The 20,621-nt window shown below is 37.7% G+C and overlaps 1 protein-coding gene across 17 annotated transcripts in view; it reads right to left on the bottom strand.

Moving 5' to 3' along the window:
• LOC126299340 (catenin delta-2) overlaps positions 1-20,621 on the bottom strand; it is a 468,367-nt gene that overhangs the window by 79,189 nt on the left and 368,557 nt on the right. For all 17 annotated transcript variants that reach the window (XM_049991178.1, XM_049991175.1, XM_049991184.1 and 14 more), the window contains 2 exons: positions 13,005-13,229; positions 3,911-4,036 (listed from right to left, as the gene is read on the bottom strand). In XM_049991178.1, coding sequence (XP_049847135.1) covers positions 3,911-4,036; positions 13,005-13,229 — 351 coding nt within the window. The remainder of the gene's footprint in view (positions 1-3,910; positions 4,037-13,004; positions 13,230-20,621) is intronic.

Here is a 20,621-nt window from a genome sequence, read left to right as displayed (position 1 = left end):
ATAAACGTGACTACCATAATCTAGTCTGGACAAGACCAGAGCATGGTAAAGGTGGAGAAGAGTGGTACAGTCTGCACCCCAAGATGTGTAGGCCAGGAGGCAGAGAGCATTAAGCTCGCGCATGCATGTAGTCTTTAGGTGGCGAATATGGGGCAGCCATGTCAGCTTTTTATCAAAAATAAGGCCAAAGAAATGGGACTATGCTATAACATCGAGGCGTTGGTCGCCTAAATAACTAGTGTGTTGAGTGCTCCAAAGACACTCAAAAAAGACTAAATTAGTTGCAAAGCTTTTGGATTATAGTTTTCCTCAGACTGAAGAATGTTGTCAGAAAGGTTAGTAACTATTTAAATCATGTTTACATGACTATCAACTGCTCAAAACACCAACTCTATTGTGAGAGGTTACCTTTTCTATCAATCACATTTTACTGTATGGATATTATGAGCACTTCCCCCTTTATTTTATTCTCTTAATTTTTTACTAAAAAATATTCTTTGTAAAGATAATACACAGAATTCAGTGCCAAACAAAACTAGTTTTTCCTTTAAGCAAGTTGGCCTTTCTTTTATTTACAAGGAAAATATTGTAACTAAATATATGTTTGGGAATATCTTTCTATCACCTGATGCACAGGCAGTTTGGAACAGCTGAGAATGAACAATCTACATATGAAGCTACTGGATGAAATCTCTGAGTTTATTATAGGAATGCCAGAAATTGAAGGACGTATTTCAAAACAATTATCCAGTCGCATCACGTAATGCCGTGACAGTTTAAAAACAGAGGGAGGAAAGTCCATAAAAAGTACAAAGAAAAACAAACATTTTAAGCAGTTATGCCTCCAAGAATAATGTGTGCATCAAAAATTTCACCATGCTATGTATTGTTCAGGCAAACGAGCAAATTGAGGGTAAGAAGAAAACTGCTCAGCCTGGCAATGAAAGATTTTTTTAAGGCAAAATGAACTTAATTTTTGACACAGTTATTCAGTCAATGTACTTCCTCCAGTGTATTTTCTGTGGGTAAATTATGTGCCTGAACTGCAATTCTGACAAAGGTCTGTGCAGTACCTATCTACAACTGCTCTCGTAAGTTCTTCCCTGTACCCAAAATGTTTGCAACCCACAAATTTCTTTGAATACAGGACTAGATGGAAGTCAAAGGGCATCAGATCTGGTGAATATCATGAATGTTCCAACAATTAATATTCCAAATCACTCATTTTCATTCTTTTACTGTGGAAAGTTTTTCTTCTACAAATCATGTTGTTTCTCATATACTTTTTGAATCTAGTTGGGCCACAAGAAGTGCACAGCATACGCTGGTTCTTGTTGTATTCTTTAGAGAGCACGAAAAAATGTTTTGCATTCTAGAAACCACTGACAAAAACTTTTACAGGAATATGAAACTAACTGCCTTTTCTGGTGCACAACCAGTGGCTTACACCCACTGTTTTGATTGGGTTTTTGTTTATTATGAAGTGGTTAATCCACATCTTGTTCAAAGTGACAAATCAATGAACCCAACTGATTGGATTGTTTTTAAAATTGTCAAAATACAGCTCAGAAAATTTGATTTTGGTCAGTGTACAACATAGAACCCATACTGCATAAAGCTTTTTCATAGATAATTCTTCATGAAAAATGTTCTTTACTCTCTTCCAGTATGCATATGCATCAGCTCTTTTTACACACACTTCTAATGTTTACTGTCAAATACAACAATCTGGCCTTTCTCGACTGCTTCATCTATGGTTGCTCTTTGGGATGTTCTTCAGCTGTATGTTTAAAAGACACGTGAACACCTTTCAGTTCAGTCAAACATTTCTTAGTTACTGAAAATGAGGAAGACTCCTTATCAATCATCAGCTTTAGACAATTTCCACTAGCAAAACTAAGATTTTAATGGCACCACAATATTTCAACTCTTTTCAAAATGTACCAATACACCAAAAAAACAAAATTTCATTAATGGTAATGCATGGTCTGCCTCAGACTTTACTGTGGTTTTTCATTTCTTGTATATTTTCAATGTTAAATCCACATATACATATGAAAAGAGCATGAGAAGGTTGGTTACATCAAAAATAGTTTATGACAATCTGAAACCACATATGCACAGAGTGTAGACATATGGAGTAAATAACCATCTCTGATGATTTTCACATTGAATCATACAACTGGTTGGTGTAATTTACAGAATATTTGTAGAAGAAGATAAGGACAATTCCAGTGACTGATCAGAAAATTGAAGCAGCATCCAGAGCCCTAAAATTTGTGTCTGTACAGCTGAGCTGTGCGAGGCAAATCGTGAAGACAACAAATGGTTCTGATGGTGAAAAAATTGAAGAAACAGAGATGGAGTCAACTTACAGGACATGGGGGAAAGAGTACCTTGTGTACTACTATCAACTCCCTTAACCCCTCCAATACTCCATCCACAAATGGTGTATGGAAAGATCTACTGTCCATAAACAACTGGAAAAGGTTTAATTTCTGTTATTTCACCAGCACAATCATTTCTAAAAATATATGTGGAATGAAGTAATACACTGTTTGACTCTTCTTGGGGCATTCATTCTTTTAACAAGTCTCCCTATGGTGTGAAATGTTCCTCTTTCAGTGTCTGACACTGGAGTACAACGAGTGTGTGTGATGTTTTCATTCTGAATAAAGGAACCTGTGATTAATATTTCAATCCTCCTTTGGACCTCCTCTATACCCTGTATGGATCCCATCTTGCATGGAGTACAAAATGGTGAGCAATACTCAAGAACAGATGGAAAAAGGGCTTTGTAATAAACCTCACTATAGATGAATTTATTTTTCCTTCAACTGAATGTTAGGCTAGCCATATCTCAGCCCACATCAGATTGTTCCAGATGCACCCCTAATTATTTTACAGTTTATATATACTCCTGGATATTTCACCACTGTGACTGTTTCCAATGACTTATCACCACTTCTGAAATTTAGAAAAAATAGGTCTTTTAGCCTTTTTATGTTAAATATGTTACATTTGTATTTTTGTGTTGAGGGTCAATGGCCAGTTCATATACTCAGTGCCAATTCTCTGCAGGTCATTCTGTATTTTGCTATATTTGTATGACCTTCCATCTAGCCTACATATGATAAAATTGCTGCAAATAGCCTCTTGCATCTCCCAAGACCACCCACAAAGTTATATAAGGGGTGTTCAAAAAGAAATGAGCCGGAGCCATAATTACAGAAACAGTACATGTATGTCAGAAGTACTGACCCTGGCTGTTGAGACACTTGTCCCACTGAGACACAAAGCGGTGAATGGCTGTCTCATAAGATTCCCGGGTGTGCAATGTTAACTAGTTCCGTATGCACAACTGGACGTTGTCATCCGAGGCGAATCGTTTGCCCCTCGGAGCCTTCCCTGTGAATAAATATCAATAATATTGCACAAGACTAATTTCGGACCTCTCTACCCAATGGACACATAAAATTCCATTTTAAAGCAGGGCATCATTCAGGCAGGCAGTGAAGGCAATGCAGGGTGTTTTCATGAGATCACATTCACCAATGTCTGTCTCTAGAGTACTAGAATATAGTGTCTCATTATGTGCATCTGTCTGCCTACAGCACACTCTCGGCGACCTACAATTTCAGCAAGACAATTCATCACTTAACTGCTTCCATATTTTGTTGAAGTTTTGTGAAATACACCACCAGTATAAAAGAATTTTGTGTAACCATTTTAGAAGTTTCATTATGCAAAGAACTTAAGATGTCAAGAAAAGTTGTGGAATGAATGACACCTTTTCCACTATCTACAAGACATTGATGTCTTCCACCCTCCTTCTTCCCGTCAAATGCAGTTTATCATTTTAAGATATAAAATGTGAGTTACATCCATGACATTAAAGAATGAAACATACCATATCTATCTACAGGTGCACCAGGCGAAGGCGTTATTCGGTAATGTTCCTGACGACCAGGCATTAATGCAGAGTCCAGTTCATCGTACCCCGCTTGGGAATAAGGAGCTCCTTTCCGCAAATAATCTGAAATTTGTAATGAAATATGTGGAAGTGTGAAAATTTTACAGACTTTAATAACTACTTATGTAAGTTAAAGGTACCTAAAAGACAAAGTGTCAATGCATATTGTATCAAATGATGTTCCAAGTGTGCCAGAAGAACTTCCATCACAAATAATTTGGTGTAATTTCAATATTTTTTTCCCTTCAGGGTGAAACTATTGCATTTTCAGTCAAAATCTTATTTTTTATAATGATACATTCAGTTCAGGTCTGATCAAATGCAGTCTCCATAAAGCTCTGAAGACTGACAGTTACAGTTTCAAGCTTAACAACAAAATTATGTTTTACACACTACAATGCATTCTTCAAAAAAAATTTTTTTTGCAGCACAAGAAGGTATATCTCCCACTGCTGATGATCTAGTACCATTCAGAGCTCTGTTGTAGAGCAGCAACAACTGTCACGATAATACATATTTTTTAATCTGGTCACTTGTTCATTAAAAAATTTCAAATAATGCAGGCAGAAAAGGATTTCCAAAATGAAACTACAATCATAAATAGGGAAAAACTTGCAAGTGCACACCAATGCCCAAGCCCAAGCCAACACATACTATGAAGGAGATCAGTAGTCTAGGAAACGAAAATTTTGACAGTTCAAGCACAAAAGTCCATATAAACAAATGATCTTTTCCAAACAGTTTTCAAACTAGAACATATTTCACGAACACCGGCTTTTTTCACAGGAATTTTTGAGTAACAAATGACAGGACACTGTTTCTTGCTTTTGCTCTGGGAAAGGTGTTATAAGAAGAACAGCTAGTGCCTTGTTGGTCACTCGGAACTTAAGGTGGTCCAGAACTGTAGAGATCATCCACACACTACTACAAGTATAAGGTAATATCTCATGCACACTTTCATTAATTGGTGAATTGGTTGGGGCCGAGGCCAATAGCACTATCTGGCCAAAATGAACTCAGAAGCCAAAACTGTTAAATTTTTGTTAACAATGTGATGACACACACACACACACACACACACACACACACACACACACACACACACACACACACACACCTCAGTATTTACCTTAAGTAATTTTGGGAAGACATAGAAAATCTACAGGTGGACGGCCAGATGGGAGTATGAACTCCATTCTTTCAGAATTCACACTGGACCTGAAGCACTGTGCCATGTTCGCTGGTGCTCTCTTACAGTAGCATAGAGATGCATTAAGGAATGCAGTGCAATAAACGAAGATATACTGAATCTGACAGTGACCGTTGGGAATACATATTGTGAATTGCTGCAAATTGTAAGCTGACAAATAGTAAACAACTGAAATATTCAAATAAACAATAAAATAAAACTATTTCATAACAATGCTAAACAATTATAGACATTTGTCTTGGACTTCCCAATGTAGAGCACATGTTCATAACAACATTATTGTTTCAAATAGCCATGTCTGTCACCTCCCAGAATACTGATCTTGGCTTCACACTGCCAGGTATGCTACATTTCATCCAGAGTTTCTGAAGAGCAACAGAACAGTGGCGTTTAAGTGGTGTATAGTTAATAATGAACAAATGAAGTGTTATAATAATACACAGGCACACTGATTGGTACTTGCATTTTTTTGTTTCCAAAACATTAACACAGGCACTAGTATTGCGACACCAGAAACAAAAACCTAATCAGACTGATGCCCTACATATGTTCTGAATTGAAGCACAAATGATGAAATCTACAGTGTACTTTATGACAACCTATACCAGTGTTATCCAAGAGAATTTCAGAATTCTGCCTCTTCCTTTTCTTTTTATAATTTTTTTACTAGTTCTGCATGGTCTAGAATCGCCCCCTGTTTCTTTCCACTGTCACTGGCATCACTACCAAATATACCACTTTCTTCTTTTCACATGACCATATTTACTAAATGAGTTGTTTCTGCATTCCATGAAAAAAATTAATAATCTCTGTCACTTCATAATTGATATTTTTCTACTGTGTCAATTAAGAAAAAGAATGCCTGTTCAAAAGTAATGCCTCCAAATTTTTAATGGGAAAATTATTCAAGCTTTTTACATAAAACAAACTTTATTAACATTCTATGTCTTTATTCTTCATGTCTTTGTATTTATTTCTCAACATAGTCATCCTGCTGACAAACATATTTCTTCCAACGAGAGAATAGTTTGTTGATGACGTCAGTGTAGAAGGTTTGAGTTTTTTGATGAAGCCACATCACCACCTTTGTGTGCACTGCTTCATCACTAACAATGGGAAGTCTTCAAAGGTGCTATTTCAGTTCTGGAAAATGACGAAAATCGGATAGGGCCAAGTCAGGACTGTATGAGCATGATCAATGACAGTGAACCCAAGGCATCAGATTGTCGCAGCACTCGTGTGTGGTCTGGCATTGCCGTAGTGAAAGAGAGGGTGCTTCATGTGTGGACAAACTCTTCAAATTTGAAACTCAATTACAACTGTTTCTCATGTGCCAACATTGTTATGTTACACATCGCCATGTTACCCACAACAATTTGGAAAAACAGAGGATTGCAAATTTGTACAAATGAAGAATTAAGATGCAGAATGTTAATAACATGCTTTATTTATAAGCTCTAAGAGTTTTCAAATAAAAAATTCAGAGGCATTACTTTTCAGCATACACTCTTATGTTAATACGGAGGCTCAGCATAGCATTATTAGTGCCATAAACAGTTTATATGAAAATTAAATGTAGGAAGATTATAGGTATTAGTCGATACAGGTTAATTCTGTAACGATTTTACACACATCTTCTTCTCTATCATATTTACTTTCTTCCCTACACAAAGGACAGGACCATCAACAAAATTAACTTATTGACTACACTTTATGGTTACTACAAAGTACTTTTAATTTTGTAAACATGTAAATAAAATAAGTTTTATTTGGCAATATAGACACATTTGATCATTTTTTTCTGTCTAATAGAAAATCGCCAGGTCACCATTCACCATAAATGAATAATATTTTTCCATTACAGACATTTTACATGTTTTATCAATATAAGCCTTTCCAGGTAGTTCTACAGAGTTCTGTTTAGCTAAACCTAGAATTAAATGTCACTGGGACTGGCACCAGTCAACCTATAGTCTGATTTAAAGTAGCTGTCACTCTATATTTAAGCTCCAAAGTTGCAATGTTGTTGCATTAAATACAGTCTACAGGCAGCTGCCACAGTGTATCACTCTCCACTGTGATAGAAAATCATTTTAAAGCCTCTATCTTTACCAAAAACCAAGTAAAAACATCTCAAATTCCGATATGATGTAGACCTCTTGGTGAGTCAAAAATCTGTACTTAATTTTAATTAGGGAAAGAGCTACATGAATTTTTTTGAAACAGATTAAATTTTCCCATTTGTAAACAGCTTCAAACTTCTCATGTCATATCTCAAAATCTAATGCTCTCACAGCCATACTTTTTCTTTGCTGATTACTAAAATATCTTGCTTGGATAAAAATCTTTTAAAATTTTCATATTGCACTGCGTTTCCTACATATCTGCTTTTGAAAGTGGCATTTTCATGCAATTGTGTCAGTATTTAGCTTGTAATAAGTATGAAGTTTAGTCTCTATACCCTATAAAAATGAAATAAAAATTCTGAAATTTACGTATAGTATCACTCTCAGTGTTATTTGTAAGCACGTCAATAATATTTTCTAAATTTTATTTAGGATTAGTGTTATGTTGGTGATTGAAACAGGAGAAATTTTCATGCCTGGAAAAGTTTCCTTCTTATCTCTGCATATCTTGGAAAATACTACACACATGAAATGACTTCTTGGTGTCTAAATAAGGAGATGAGGGGAGCTGGTTGCGGGTTGGGTTGGATTGTTTGGGGAAGGAGACCAAACAGCGAGGTCATCGGTCTCATCAGATTATGGAAGGAAGTCGGCTGTGTTCTTTCAAAGGAATCATCCTGGCATTTGCCTGGAACAATTTAGGGAATTCACGGAAAATCTAAATCAGGATGGCCGAAAGCAGGATTGAACCGTCATCCTTCCAAATGCGAGTCCAGTATGCTAGCCACTGCGCCACCTCGCTCGGTGGAGCTGGTTGAATAGTATTCCTTAGTTTCCCAGCAGGAAATAAAAATTCATCAAAATGAAGCCTCTCTCTCTCTCTCTCTCTCTCTCTCTCTCTCTCTCTCTCTCTCTCTCTCACACACACACACACACACACACACACACACACACACACACACACACACACACACACACAATTTAATGGAGATAAGACATTCATTAAAGTCCACTATATTCTACATACTAATCAGACAGTGGGAAGATGCCACTTCATTCAGAGTCATAGTCATAGTGGAGCTATCAGTGTCTCTGCTCAAAGTGACATATTATCAAGTCAAGGATGCATTGTTTAACAGACCTTCATTGTTCCATGCTTCCTGTATCACTCCTTTCACATGATCCACTACCTTCTGCCAGTTTTCTGGTGTCACTTTTTCAACAACCTTCTTCAAAAGCTGTTTCACTTCAGTCAAGAAAAGGTTTTTATTTTCTGCAGCAATTTGGTGTCTAACCTGAGCCCAAATCAGTTCTACTGCTTAGAAGTGGCAATGGTAGGGAGGCAAACTGAGCACTTTGTGTCCACATTTGTTTTGCTGTTTCATCCACAATGTAATCAGGGTTCTTCGACTTGTATTGCAACACAAGTTATAATAATTCTGCTGCTGTCAAGGTGCTGTCAAATCGTATCTTACGCTTCTCTAACCAGAAAATAATCTCTTTTTTTCCTTCGTTTGTGGATGCCTTGTCTTATAAAACCGAACGATATGGAGTGTTATCCATGACAATTATGGAGTTTTTCATTAAGTTTTGAAGCACAGTCTCTTCAAACCATTTTGTAAAAGTATTGTGGCTCTTCTCTTTGTGGTAGCCTGAGGTCTTGTTTGAAGTGAAGACCAGTAAAAAACCAGAAATGAAACCTTTTGAATTTTTGGCATGTGCTAAAATTATTCTTTTTACTCTGCCGATTGGAGCTACCATACTACTGCTGATGGTATTGTTTGTCCAGCTTTTTTTTTTTTTTTTTTTTTTTTTTTTTTTTTTTTTTTTTTTTTTTTTTTTTTTAAAAGTGGAGCCCTGCATTCACCCATGTTTCATCTAACCAAAAAATATCATCAATTTTGTCCATACTAATTCTCTATGAACGTGCCATCACCATGCTGCAATATCTTGGCATTCCACTGACAACTTGTGGCCAGAAATGGATTCACAGTGGAATCCTAACTTTTTTACTACTAGTTTACAAGTCTTATTTACTATCCTGAAATAGGTCCACTGCTACAAAGGTAGCACGTGGCTTTTTGGGTGTTGACTACTCCTTTCTCAAATATTATGCATATATCTGATGACAAATTGCACCTTTGAGAAAAGAGTTGAGATTCGTGACCCTATTTTCAAGGCGCCTCCAATTTTGATGACTAGCCTGAGCCTTCTTTTGTGAATTTCTCCTTGGAGCTTCTTATCACTGATCGTTTGCTGATTTGCAGAGCAGCTGCAGTTCACTCCACCACTTTATCCAAAGGAAAAAAAAAGAGGTCCTTGGCCTCTTCGTGAAACAGTGAAATGCGTGTGCTATCAAGGCATGTCTAAATGGTTACATGAAACAAAATCTGCAAAAAGAGATGAGAGTTGGGGCGAGACAACTCAAGGTTGTTGCACGTGATGTTGTGTCCATACACTAAGCTCTGTAAATACATCAGTTCTGTGCCAAAAATCAGACTGTCCTCCTGTAGCCTCCTTGCTCACCAGACCTGGTTCCTTGAGATTTCTTCTTATTTCCGAAATTAAAATCAGTGCCAAAATGATGCTGTTTTCAGAATACTGAAGACATAAAAGAAAATTCTCATTGACCTTAAAGGCCATCTCAAATGAAGGTATCCAGGGCTGCTTTGCGAAATGGAAACATCACTGGGAAAAAGTGTATGAATAGGGAGGGTAGTATTTTGAAGGGGAGAAAGACCAATAATCTGCACAATTAATAATGAAGTTTAAAAAATTAAGTTTGGTTATCTTCTGAACAGACCTCGTATTTATTGATCTTCTCTACGATAGTAAAATGAAAGTGGTTTCAAAAATAAGAAATGCAGCATCCATATGTTTTCATAAATTCATGAATTGCGGGATATAATATCATCCTTGATGGTGCCTATAACCTCCTGGGGGAGAATTCCTAGGTGGTGGATATGGATGCTAGGAGGGAAGTCAAGAATCTCCCATGCACAAACAATACAAACATAGAGATGATGAACATCTTCACTGTAGTGAAAGCAGCTCACCTAGTTGAAAGTGACTGCAAAATCTAAACCATGGTCCTCTGGATTAGGGGTTGTCATTCCATCGTATAAACCTTGGTAGTGGTAAACAAATGGCAAGGAAGCATGGGATTTACGCGACACTAAATATGGTGAATGTAGGGAAAATGTGTACAATTGTTAGCATAAAATGGCTACAGTTTTATACAAAGCTGGGAATGCATCTGACTGCTCAAGCAAATCAATATCCTTCGGAAGGACATTCACTGGGATTACACAGGCACCATGGAAATTGAGTACCTGACTATCCTTTACGCAAGCATTCATTCAGGTTTATGTGTGAGCAAGACTGTGATCACTAACATATCAACTGTTTATAGCTGTGATCCCTAGAATTTTGTTATTAATGACAGATACAAAAGAATGTATTGTGTATTGTCATGTGCCTATGGAAGAAACTCTTCCATTAGTTAAGGAAGAGTTCTGTCCAGAACTGGAACTGATAGTAGGTGCCATTCTGAATAACATCTGCAAACTCTACATTGGCAATATGAATACCAAGTCTGGAAGACCGCACTCAAGAGCTGAAAGAAACCATTGATGTGAGTGGAATAATGACCATGCCATCAGATTTATCAGCTTTGCAATCAAAAGAGATATTTAACGGCAGCGATAACTTCAAACATGAGAACATACACAAAGGGATAAAAGTTTCACTGGCTGGTATGACAGAATCAAACAACCGAGCAGCAATTGACACTGAAGCAAAGAACTGCTTTTAAATACAAAGAAAATTCACACAATTCATTCAAACAATGATACGAGACATCATCACTCAGCAAAATATGTTCTAGTTACAACACATTAACTGTGAAACTATATACACTCTGTCAGCTTTAATGTCCTTATAATCCTTGGCCATAATTCCACACTGGAAACTATAATATCAATAGGTCACCATGAAACTGTTGAAAAACATCACAGCAGAGCTATCTCCACATTTAATGGTAGGAGATAATCATTCCAACACACAAGCCCCTTTGGGTATCTCCCATACACTGGAAATAAAGGTGAAGAGTGACACATATTATTAATTTCTAACTACTGCCAGCTCATTATGGACAGTTCTGGTATAATTTGCACCATCCTTACATACACTTGGCAGTGACTAAGAGGTTTGGTAGTTGTCTTCTGAAAAGAAGTCCATTCTACACATCTCACATCCAACTGCGACTGAATTAACACGTCATTCGCTAGGGTTTTTTGTGCAATCCTCTTCAACATTCTGAGATTTTTTTGCATTTGTTTCTTGTTTATCATTGTGTTTGGTCATTGTAGACGTCACATGAGATCCATTCAAGTTCGTTTGTTGATCCTTCCACTCAGTTTTATTTAATTATTACAGAGGCCAACCGGCTCTCTGACCGAACACGCTGAGCTACCATGTCGGCAAACCTAAACTGCTGTGGACTGGTTTTTGCTCTCTATTAGTATGAAAGTGACCAGGTTTTGTCACAGATCTTCCATGCTGCACTGATACTGCACAGTAAATCTCAACATGTATAATGCACCAGTGTAATTTTAAACACTTTCTTTAACTGCACAATTTAAATTTGCCCTAGCTAAATGGAACAAGAGCCTTCCACACTGCTTCATGTGAGCCTGACCAAATGCACAAACGAATAAACAATTTCCGCTGCATAGCGGACCAGTACCTGTGTATGGGGTCGCTGACTGACGTCTGCTTACAGCATATTGAATCAATGTATATTATTACACTGCAGGAACCTAATATGCACAGTGTTTCTTTATTGAGACTACAACTTCATGAAACATCTAAACAGAATATTGCACCTTTGCCAGTACTACTTCAAATTAAAATATTTTCCAGTCAGGAATCCTTGATATACTCCGGATTCAGCTCCACCCTGTCTCTCATTGGCAACTGTTCATCAGTTACTTGTATTATATAAATGTGATGCCAGCAGAGTAACATCAAATTTATGTCCTCAAAATACACAAGGATCTCCAATGATTTGCTGATGCAAAGTGCTCCAGTATCAACACAGCTACTAATAGCAAGCGACTGCGGTGCCAAATCTGAAGTACTTATCAGGATGCAAAATCACAAGGACCATGTGCACTGCCCAAACAAAACTGGATGCAACATGTTCCAAATAGTGTAAGGCACCTCTGGAGGCAGGCGACCTGCCAGAGACTAGTACACATTACTTTTAGTAACTGATTGTTCTGGAAAATTGGAGTTCTCATTAATTAAGAAAAACTGTACATATTTGGTTACTGGCAACAGCAACCATAAAGTAAAGCACTCATTGTCTGTCATACTACACACTGATACTATTTATTATTTCAGATATATTAAGTACTAAATCCAGAGCCATTATATTGTCCAGGTGCTTCGGCACATCACAAAAAGAAGGACCCACAAGGACAACAGGCAACAGAAAATCTAAGGCAGAGGTTACATACATATAAGAAGGGGTGGTGGAAAGTGAAATTTGTGGTTTCATTTATAACAATGAACTTAACTTTAAAATTACAGATTTCACATTAAAACTTTTGTTTCAAAACTGAAAAATACATTCCTACACTATTCATTGCATGACTAAGGATGAAATTCTTAAAAACATATTACAAATTACCATGCTGAAGAGACTGCTGCAAAGGTGGCGATTCACTTCTTTCACTTGGACTGGGTGGTGTTGTTGGCCGTTCAACGTAACCTGGCTGTTCCACATAGTTGGAAGCATCACCATACGGTGCAAAGCCACCTGGATATGCTGGGTTTTGGTATGGGTATTCAGGCTGCGGAGGATACTGCTCATAATCCTGGTAACTCGGATGATAAGCATCTGGATACCTCCGTGCTGTGAAAAAAAAGGTTAGAACAAAAATGACTAAATTATATTACAATTGTTACATCATAAGAACTAAAAAATGTCTCCTCCTCCTCGTCGTCGTCGTCGTCATCATCATCATCTACATGGCACACTGAGTGGAAAGGAAGGAAGTGCAACAGAATGAAGAGTCCGCTAGACCATCAGTGAGGCAGGACCTTCCACTACTGCTGCTGCTGCTGCTGCAGACAAAGGCAAGTACCCCATTTATTTGCAAATTATATTTACAAGCTCCAAACAGGAGAAACTTATTTTCAGTTTCTGTGAGGATACTTGTTTAGCTTTTTTAATTTCTTGTGTGTTTGTGGGCTTACTAGGCACAGGTTAGCATTCTAATAACTATGTAGTGTACACTTTTGCCATCTTTGGTATGGATAGGGTTCGTGATTGCTGTGTTCAGATGCAAGCTGAGTTAATGACCCTTTGTGGACAGCTCCAGGCAGTGTTGGCTTTGCTCACAAAGCTTGAGGCTATTGCCAGCGGGCATCACTGTGGGGGGCTGGGTGCGAGGATCTGTGGGATGTACAGCATGTCCCAAATGTCCCTAATCGGTCCAGTAATTTGACCGCAATGGGTACTGCCCACACTGAAGTTGATCCCTCACTTGTGCTCGAGTGGGAGGTTGCTCCAAGGTGTGGTAGGCAGTGAAAGATTTTTGCAGGAGGCCAATCAAAGGGCCTTCCCCGGTCGTCTGACGAGCAGGTTTCGGGTGCTATCTGTGGCTGATGAAGTCCCTGAGCCAGATGCAGTCACTTGCCCAGTTCCAGAGGAAGTAATGCAGCCTGCAAGATCTGGGCATTCACAGAGGGTAGGATAACTGGTAGCTGGGAGCTCCAAATGTTAGACATGTAATGGAGACCATTAAGGGTATAGCTGCCATGGAGTAGAAGGAATCCAGTGGGCATGCTGTGTGGATACCGGGAGGAGTCATTCCAGATGTGGAAAGGCTGCTTCTGGATCCCATGAAGAACACAGGATGCAGTCAACTGCAGGTGGTGGCTCATCTCAGAACTAATTATGTGTGTTGCTTTGGATGGGAAGAGATTCTCTCTGGTTTCGTGCAGCTAGCTGAGATGGTAAAGACTGTTAGTCTTGCTCGAGATATGATGGCGTAGATCATCATCTGTAGCACTGTCGACAGAACAACATTTGTAGCCTCAATGACAGAACTGACTGTGGTCCTTTGGTACAGAGCCGAGTACAGGGTTCAAGCCAGAGGCTCATATGGTTCTGTGACAGTGTAGGATGCAGATTCCTCAACTTGCACCATAGGGTAGTGGGCCTCCAGGTTCTGCATAATAGGTTGGGTGCACACTACACAAAGGAATTGGCTCCAAGGGTAGCATGGGCTGTGTGGAGGGAGCAAGGTGATTTTTTAGGTTACAGGGTTTTGGGAAACTACAGAAAGGCTGTCAGTCTAAAAGGGGTGCAGGACAAACAAAGGAAGGTAGTCTTAGCAAAAATCAGTATTGCAGTTGCAAAGTGTCATAGCTGTGCTCGAAAACAACCAGAGCTTCAAGTGCTAACAGAAAGCACTGAAGCTCAAATCGCTATAGGTACAGAAAGCCGGTTCAAGCCAAAAATAAGTTCAGCTGTAATTTTCATGAAGGACCTGTGTTCATAAAGGACAGATTAAATACAGTTGGTGCTGGAGTGTTTACTGCTGTCAAAAGTAGTTATCTTGTTGTAAAACTGAAGTAGATAGTTCCTGTGAGTTAGTGTGGGTAGAGGTTATAGTTCACAACCAGAGTAAATTAATAATTAATTCCTTTTATCAACCTCTCCGCCCCCCCCCCCCCCAACTCAAATGACTTAATTGCTGAAGTGTTAAAGCAAAACATGAATCCCATTTTAAATGGGTACCACAATCATACAATTATATTTAGTGGTAACTTCAATCTACCCCCGATATGTCGGCAAAAATAGATGTTTAAAGCTGTTGATGGCCATAAAACATCATCCGAAACTGTTCTGAATGTGTTCTCAGAAAATTGTTTTGAACAGTTAATTCAGGAGTCCACTTGAAGTGTAAACGATTGTGAAAACATACTTGAACTGTTTGCAATAAATAATCCTGAGCAAATAGGGAGCATCATGACAGATATGGGGATTAGTGACCACAAGGTGCTTGTAGCAAGACTAAATACTGTAACATCAAAACCCATAAAAAATAAATGCAAAATACATCTATTTAAAAACAGCAGATAAAAAACTCACTTGACACCTTCCTAAGAGTCTCTCTCCACTCTTTGCAATCTGACATAGTAATTGTAGACCAGACATAGTTTAATTTCAAAGAAATAGTATTGATGGCAATTGAGAGATATAAACCAAATAAACTAATCAGAGATGGTACTAATCTCCCAAGTTACACAAAACATGGTCACAATGTTGTTGCAGAAGTAATGAAAAAAAGTATGCCAAATTTCAAAGAATGCAGAAATCCCAAGATTGGTACAGTTTTACAGAAGCTCAAAATTTAGGACGAACTTCAACGCGAGGTGCCTTTAACAGTTTCTACAATGAAACACTGTCACGAATCTGGCAAAATATCGAAAGATATTCTGGTTATATGAAAAGTACGCCAGCAAAAGACACAATCAATACCTTCACTCTCCAATAACAATGGTGACATTATGAATGGCAGTACCACTAAAGCAGAGTCATTAATACAGTTTTCCAAAATCCTTTCACCAAAGAAGATGAAGCAAATATTCTAGAATTTGAATCAAGAACAACTGCCAATATGAGAAACTTAGAAGTAGATATCCTTGGTGTAGTGAAGCAGCTTAAATAACTTAATGAAGGCAAGGCCTTTGGTCTAGATGTTCCAGTCACATTCCATATTTTTAGATTTCCAGAAAGCTTTTGACGCCATTCCTAACCAGCGATTTCTAATCAAATTGCGTGCCTATGGAGTATAGTCTCAGTTGTGGAACTGGATTCACAATTTCCTGTCAGAAAAGTCACAGTTAATAGTAATTGGCAGAAAGTCATAGAGTAAAACAGAGATAATATCTGGAGTTCCCCAAGTAATAAATGATTTAGGAGACAATCTGAAAAGCCCTCTATATTGTTTGCAGATAATACTGTCAATTGCTACTTTATAAACTCCATCAGAGGGTCAAAACAAATTGCAAAATGATGTAGACATGATCTATGTATGGTGCGAAGAATGGCAATTGACTCTAAATAGTGAAAAGTGTGAAGCGATCCACATAATTACAAAAAGGAATCCACTAAATTTCAGTCAGAGGATGAAAAACACAAATTTATGGCTGTAAATCCAACTAAATACTTAAATATTACAATTACCAATAGCTTAAATTGGAATAATCACAGAGATAACGTCGCGGGGAAAGCAAACCAAAGACTGCATATTATTGGCAAACACTTAGAAAATGCAACAGGTCTACCAAAGAGACTGTTTATACTACATTTGTCCGCCCTCTTCTGGAGTATTGTTTTGCAGTGTGGAATCAGCCTCAGACAGAATTGATGGAGGGCACAGAAAAAGTTTAAAGAAGGGCAGCTCATTTTGTATTATCGTTCAATAAGGGAGAGAGTGCAACAGGTGTGATATGCAAATTGGGGTGACAATCATTATAACAAAGATGTCTTTCATTGCGGCAGAATATTCTCAATGAATTTCAATCACCAACTTTCTCCTCAGAGTGTGAAAATACTTCATGATGACCCCTACATAGTAAGGAAACATCTTACAGAAAGATTTTAGTGTTCATTTTTCCTATGCACTGTTCGAGACTGGAGTGGTAGAGAAGTAGTTTGAAGGTGGTTTGATGAACCCTCTGCCAGAATTTAATTGTGAGCTGCAGAGTAATCATGTACATGAAGATGAAGGGACTATATGTAGCAGCACTGCTGTCATCTCAAGCACTTGGTCACATTATTGCATCCAACACTCAATAAAAAAGAGAGTGTTATATTCCAAATGCCATACTCATAAAATACATTGGCTGAGGCTGATGTAATTACAGAGATATTGATTCAACAGTACACTGTAACAGAACATAATATCATTGCATTTAAACCATCTAACAAAATTATGTCACATATGACAGTGATGCATTTAAATGAAATAATGATTTATATTTATGGAACGACTTTACTAGGAAATATACAACTGACTTTCCCAGCATCACAGACTGAAGTAATAGTGTCACTACATTGTGATCACAAATCACAGAAGCAACAATTATGTCCATGCTACTGTCTGTGGGGCAGCTTAAGCACAAGTTCACGATTTATAGGTTTGACTGTTGCAGAAAACATATATAACAGATGCCAAAACATACTAATGCTTATTCGGCGATGCGCCTCATAAACAAATACAATCTGAGAGAAACAGTATCATGTGTGCTCTAACACAGGCTTAGAGGCCTGTGTGATTTAACACACACACACACACACACACACACACACACACACACACACACACACACACACACACACACTTGCCTAAGTGAGCTGTCAAATACACCTTCAAATCGCACTAACAGCACAGGTTGCCGATTAAAGCTTAAAGCACTTTAAATGACAACACCATTTCTGGATTCCACATAATACAGCATCAACACTCGCTCTAAAAAGCAGCTATCCCCACAATATTAGTTAATGTGCATACAAGGGTGGCTTTTTATGTTTTTACAAACACAATGAAAGAAAATTTTTTTGTGGTACAAACCACTTTATTGTTACTCAAAGTCTTCACCTTTAAAATTTATGCACTTTAAGGATCTGAACAAATTCTAGTAAACAAATTTACCACTCTGATGTCTGTACCTTAAAAATATAGTTTTTAATGATTCTGCAGATTCTGATAAATGTCCATGCAGTTTTTGTTTTGATGTATGGGAAGAGAAATAAGATGTTGGGTGATGAATCAGTGAATGCAAGCAATGATACAGTCATTCTGTGTTTTTTCCCATCAAATAATCAACTGTTTGACATGGAGAGGAATTGTGTGAAATTTTCACTTGTTTCTCCCAATTTCATCAATCAATTGTGGCAAACAAAGTGTACACTATTCTGCATTAACTGTTCTTCAATCCTCTAAGGCAGCATCTCTAAAACTGTCCCACAGAATCCTGAGAAGCTGTGGATATCATACATTAAGGTTCAGAGACACTTACGTGAATTTTTTTTCATATTATTCGAGAAAGTGACTTAAATTTTTTATGTTATCATCTACCTCTCACTTCTAATTATGGATTTGAAGAGTCAGCACAAATGTGACGATGGCAGAGAGTAAGGCGGCACTTATTGGAGACCAGATGGCAACCTTGGATGGAAAAAATTCACAATGAGGGAAAGACTGCACAGGGCTCGACTGTAGTGGGCTGTGAAAAACGCAAGTGTCATCTACTCTCACAGCAGTCTCTATCACTTTATCGTCAATAATCAGAAAGGTGAACCATATTATGCTTTGTAACTTCAGTCTATATATTTGAAGAATAATATCTGCAGGTTTGTTTGTTACAGAAAAATACAGTTTACTTCTAACTTAATAAAATTTTGCACGCTTTACCAGAAGAAAAGAGGAGGAGGAGGAGGAGGAGGAGGAGGAGGAGGAGGAGGAGGAGGAGGAGAAGATGATGATGATGATGATGATGATGATGATGATCACTGTCTACGTAATACTTTGAACCCCCAGCCCCTCCCCTCCATCTTTCCACCTTTTTGCATTAATATTTTTTGAGGTTAATATTCTGCTGTTAATAATACTTTCAATGTAAGTAACCATTTAAACTTTATTCAGGCTAAAAATAGAAACTTATTTTTGGTCTTAAAACCATTTTTGGCATTTAGTTGCAGGATGGAAGGATGGAGACGTGGCTTTAAAAAACCAGTAACACATTCTACTATAGAACTTTACCCATCTGCTTCAGACTCAACAATCAGCTCTTTTCCTAAAGGCTATTATGGTAGTAATGAGAATGATTTCAATAAAATCATCTGAAAGAAGTAAGGTCAACTGATTTTTCTACAAGTATACCCAGAGCAGTTACTGAAAAACTTAGGAAGTATGATGAAAGTTACATATTTTTAGGATTAATTAAAAATAATGATAGTTCCAGAGGGAGCATTAAGCACCAGTTGACTTGAACGGGGGAAGGAATACAGTACAAGACGAATGGGTAACTTTAAGAGATGAAACAGCGAAGACAGCAGAGGATCAAATAGGTAAAAAGACAAGACCTAGCAAAAATGCTGGGATAACACAGGAGATATTTAATTTAACTGATGAAAGGTAAACATATAAAAATGCAGCAAATGAAGTGAGTGAAGGGGAATACAAATGCCTAAAAAATGAGACTGACAAGAAGTGCAAACTGGCTAAGCAGGGATGGCTAGAGGCCAAGTGTAAGGATTTAGAAGCACATTTCACAAAGGGGAAGATAGATACTGCCTACAGGAAAATTAAAGAAGCCTTTGGAGAAAAAAGAAGCAGCTGTATGAATAGTAAAAGCTCAGATGGAAAATCAGTCCTAAGCAAACAAGGGAAAGGTGGAAGGTGGAAAAAGTATACAGATGATTTATACTGGGGAGATAAATTTGAAGGCAATGTTAATAGAAATGGAAGAACACACAGACGAAGATGAGACAGGAGATGTGATACTGAGAGAACAATTTGACAGAGCACTGAAAGACCTAAGTGGAAACAAGCCCCAGGGGTAGACGGCATTCTGTCAGAACTACTGATAGCCTTGGGAGAGCCAGCCATGATAAAATTCTTCCATCTTAAGTGCAAGATGTATGAGACAGGTGAAATACTGTCAGACTTCAAGAAGACTGTGATAATTCCAATTCCAAAGAAAGCAGATGCCGGCAGGTGCAAATACTACCGAACTATCAGTTTAATAAATTATGGTTGCAAACCCAACATAAATTCTTTACTGAATGGTCAAAAATATATAGGATATAGAAAATAATCCACTTATGGATGCTGCGTTAAACACTCAATACTGAAACAAACCTGGGTTCCACAACAAAAGGGGACATTAAAAAGGGTTCTACTTATCAAAACGATTAAAAAACACTATTTTAAACCAATGACTGTGTGGTGTTTGGTATAACCAAAGTAACAAGCAACCATTTTCTCGGAAGTGGGTGACAAACGAACTGATTTTGTTGATTTTCGTTCATATCAGAACACCAAGATGACTAAATGCTGCTCAGTTTCCAGCTCATACAAATATATCCAAGTTTAATCTCCTGTTACAATGTTATACGCACATGGATTGTGTTTACATCATCAAATGTTTTAAACTTCAATCAAACTGTGTGGTATTCATTGGGGAGCAGATCCTTTTCACATCTAAGCATTCACACAAAACTGTA

Source organism: Schistocerca gregaria, chromosome X, assembly GCF_023897955.1.
Source record: "Schistocerca gregaria isolate iqSchGreg1 chromosome X, iqSchGreg1.2, whole genome shotgun sequence".
Taxonomy (NCBI): domain Eukaryota; kingdom Metazoa; phylum Arthropoda; class Insecta; order Orthoptera; family Acrididae; genus Schistocerca; species Schistocerca gregaria.
Note: the sequence above shows the minus strand (reverse complement) of the source record. Positions and strands in the feature narration are given on the sequence as shown.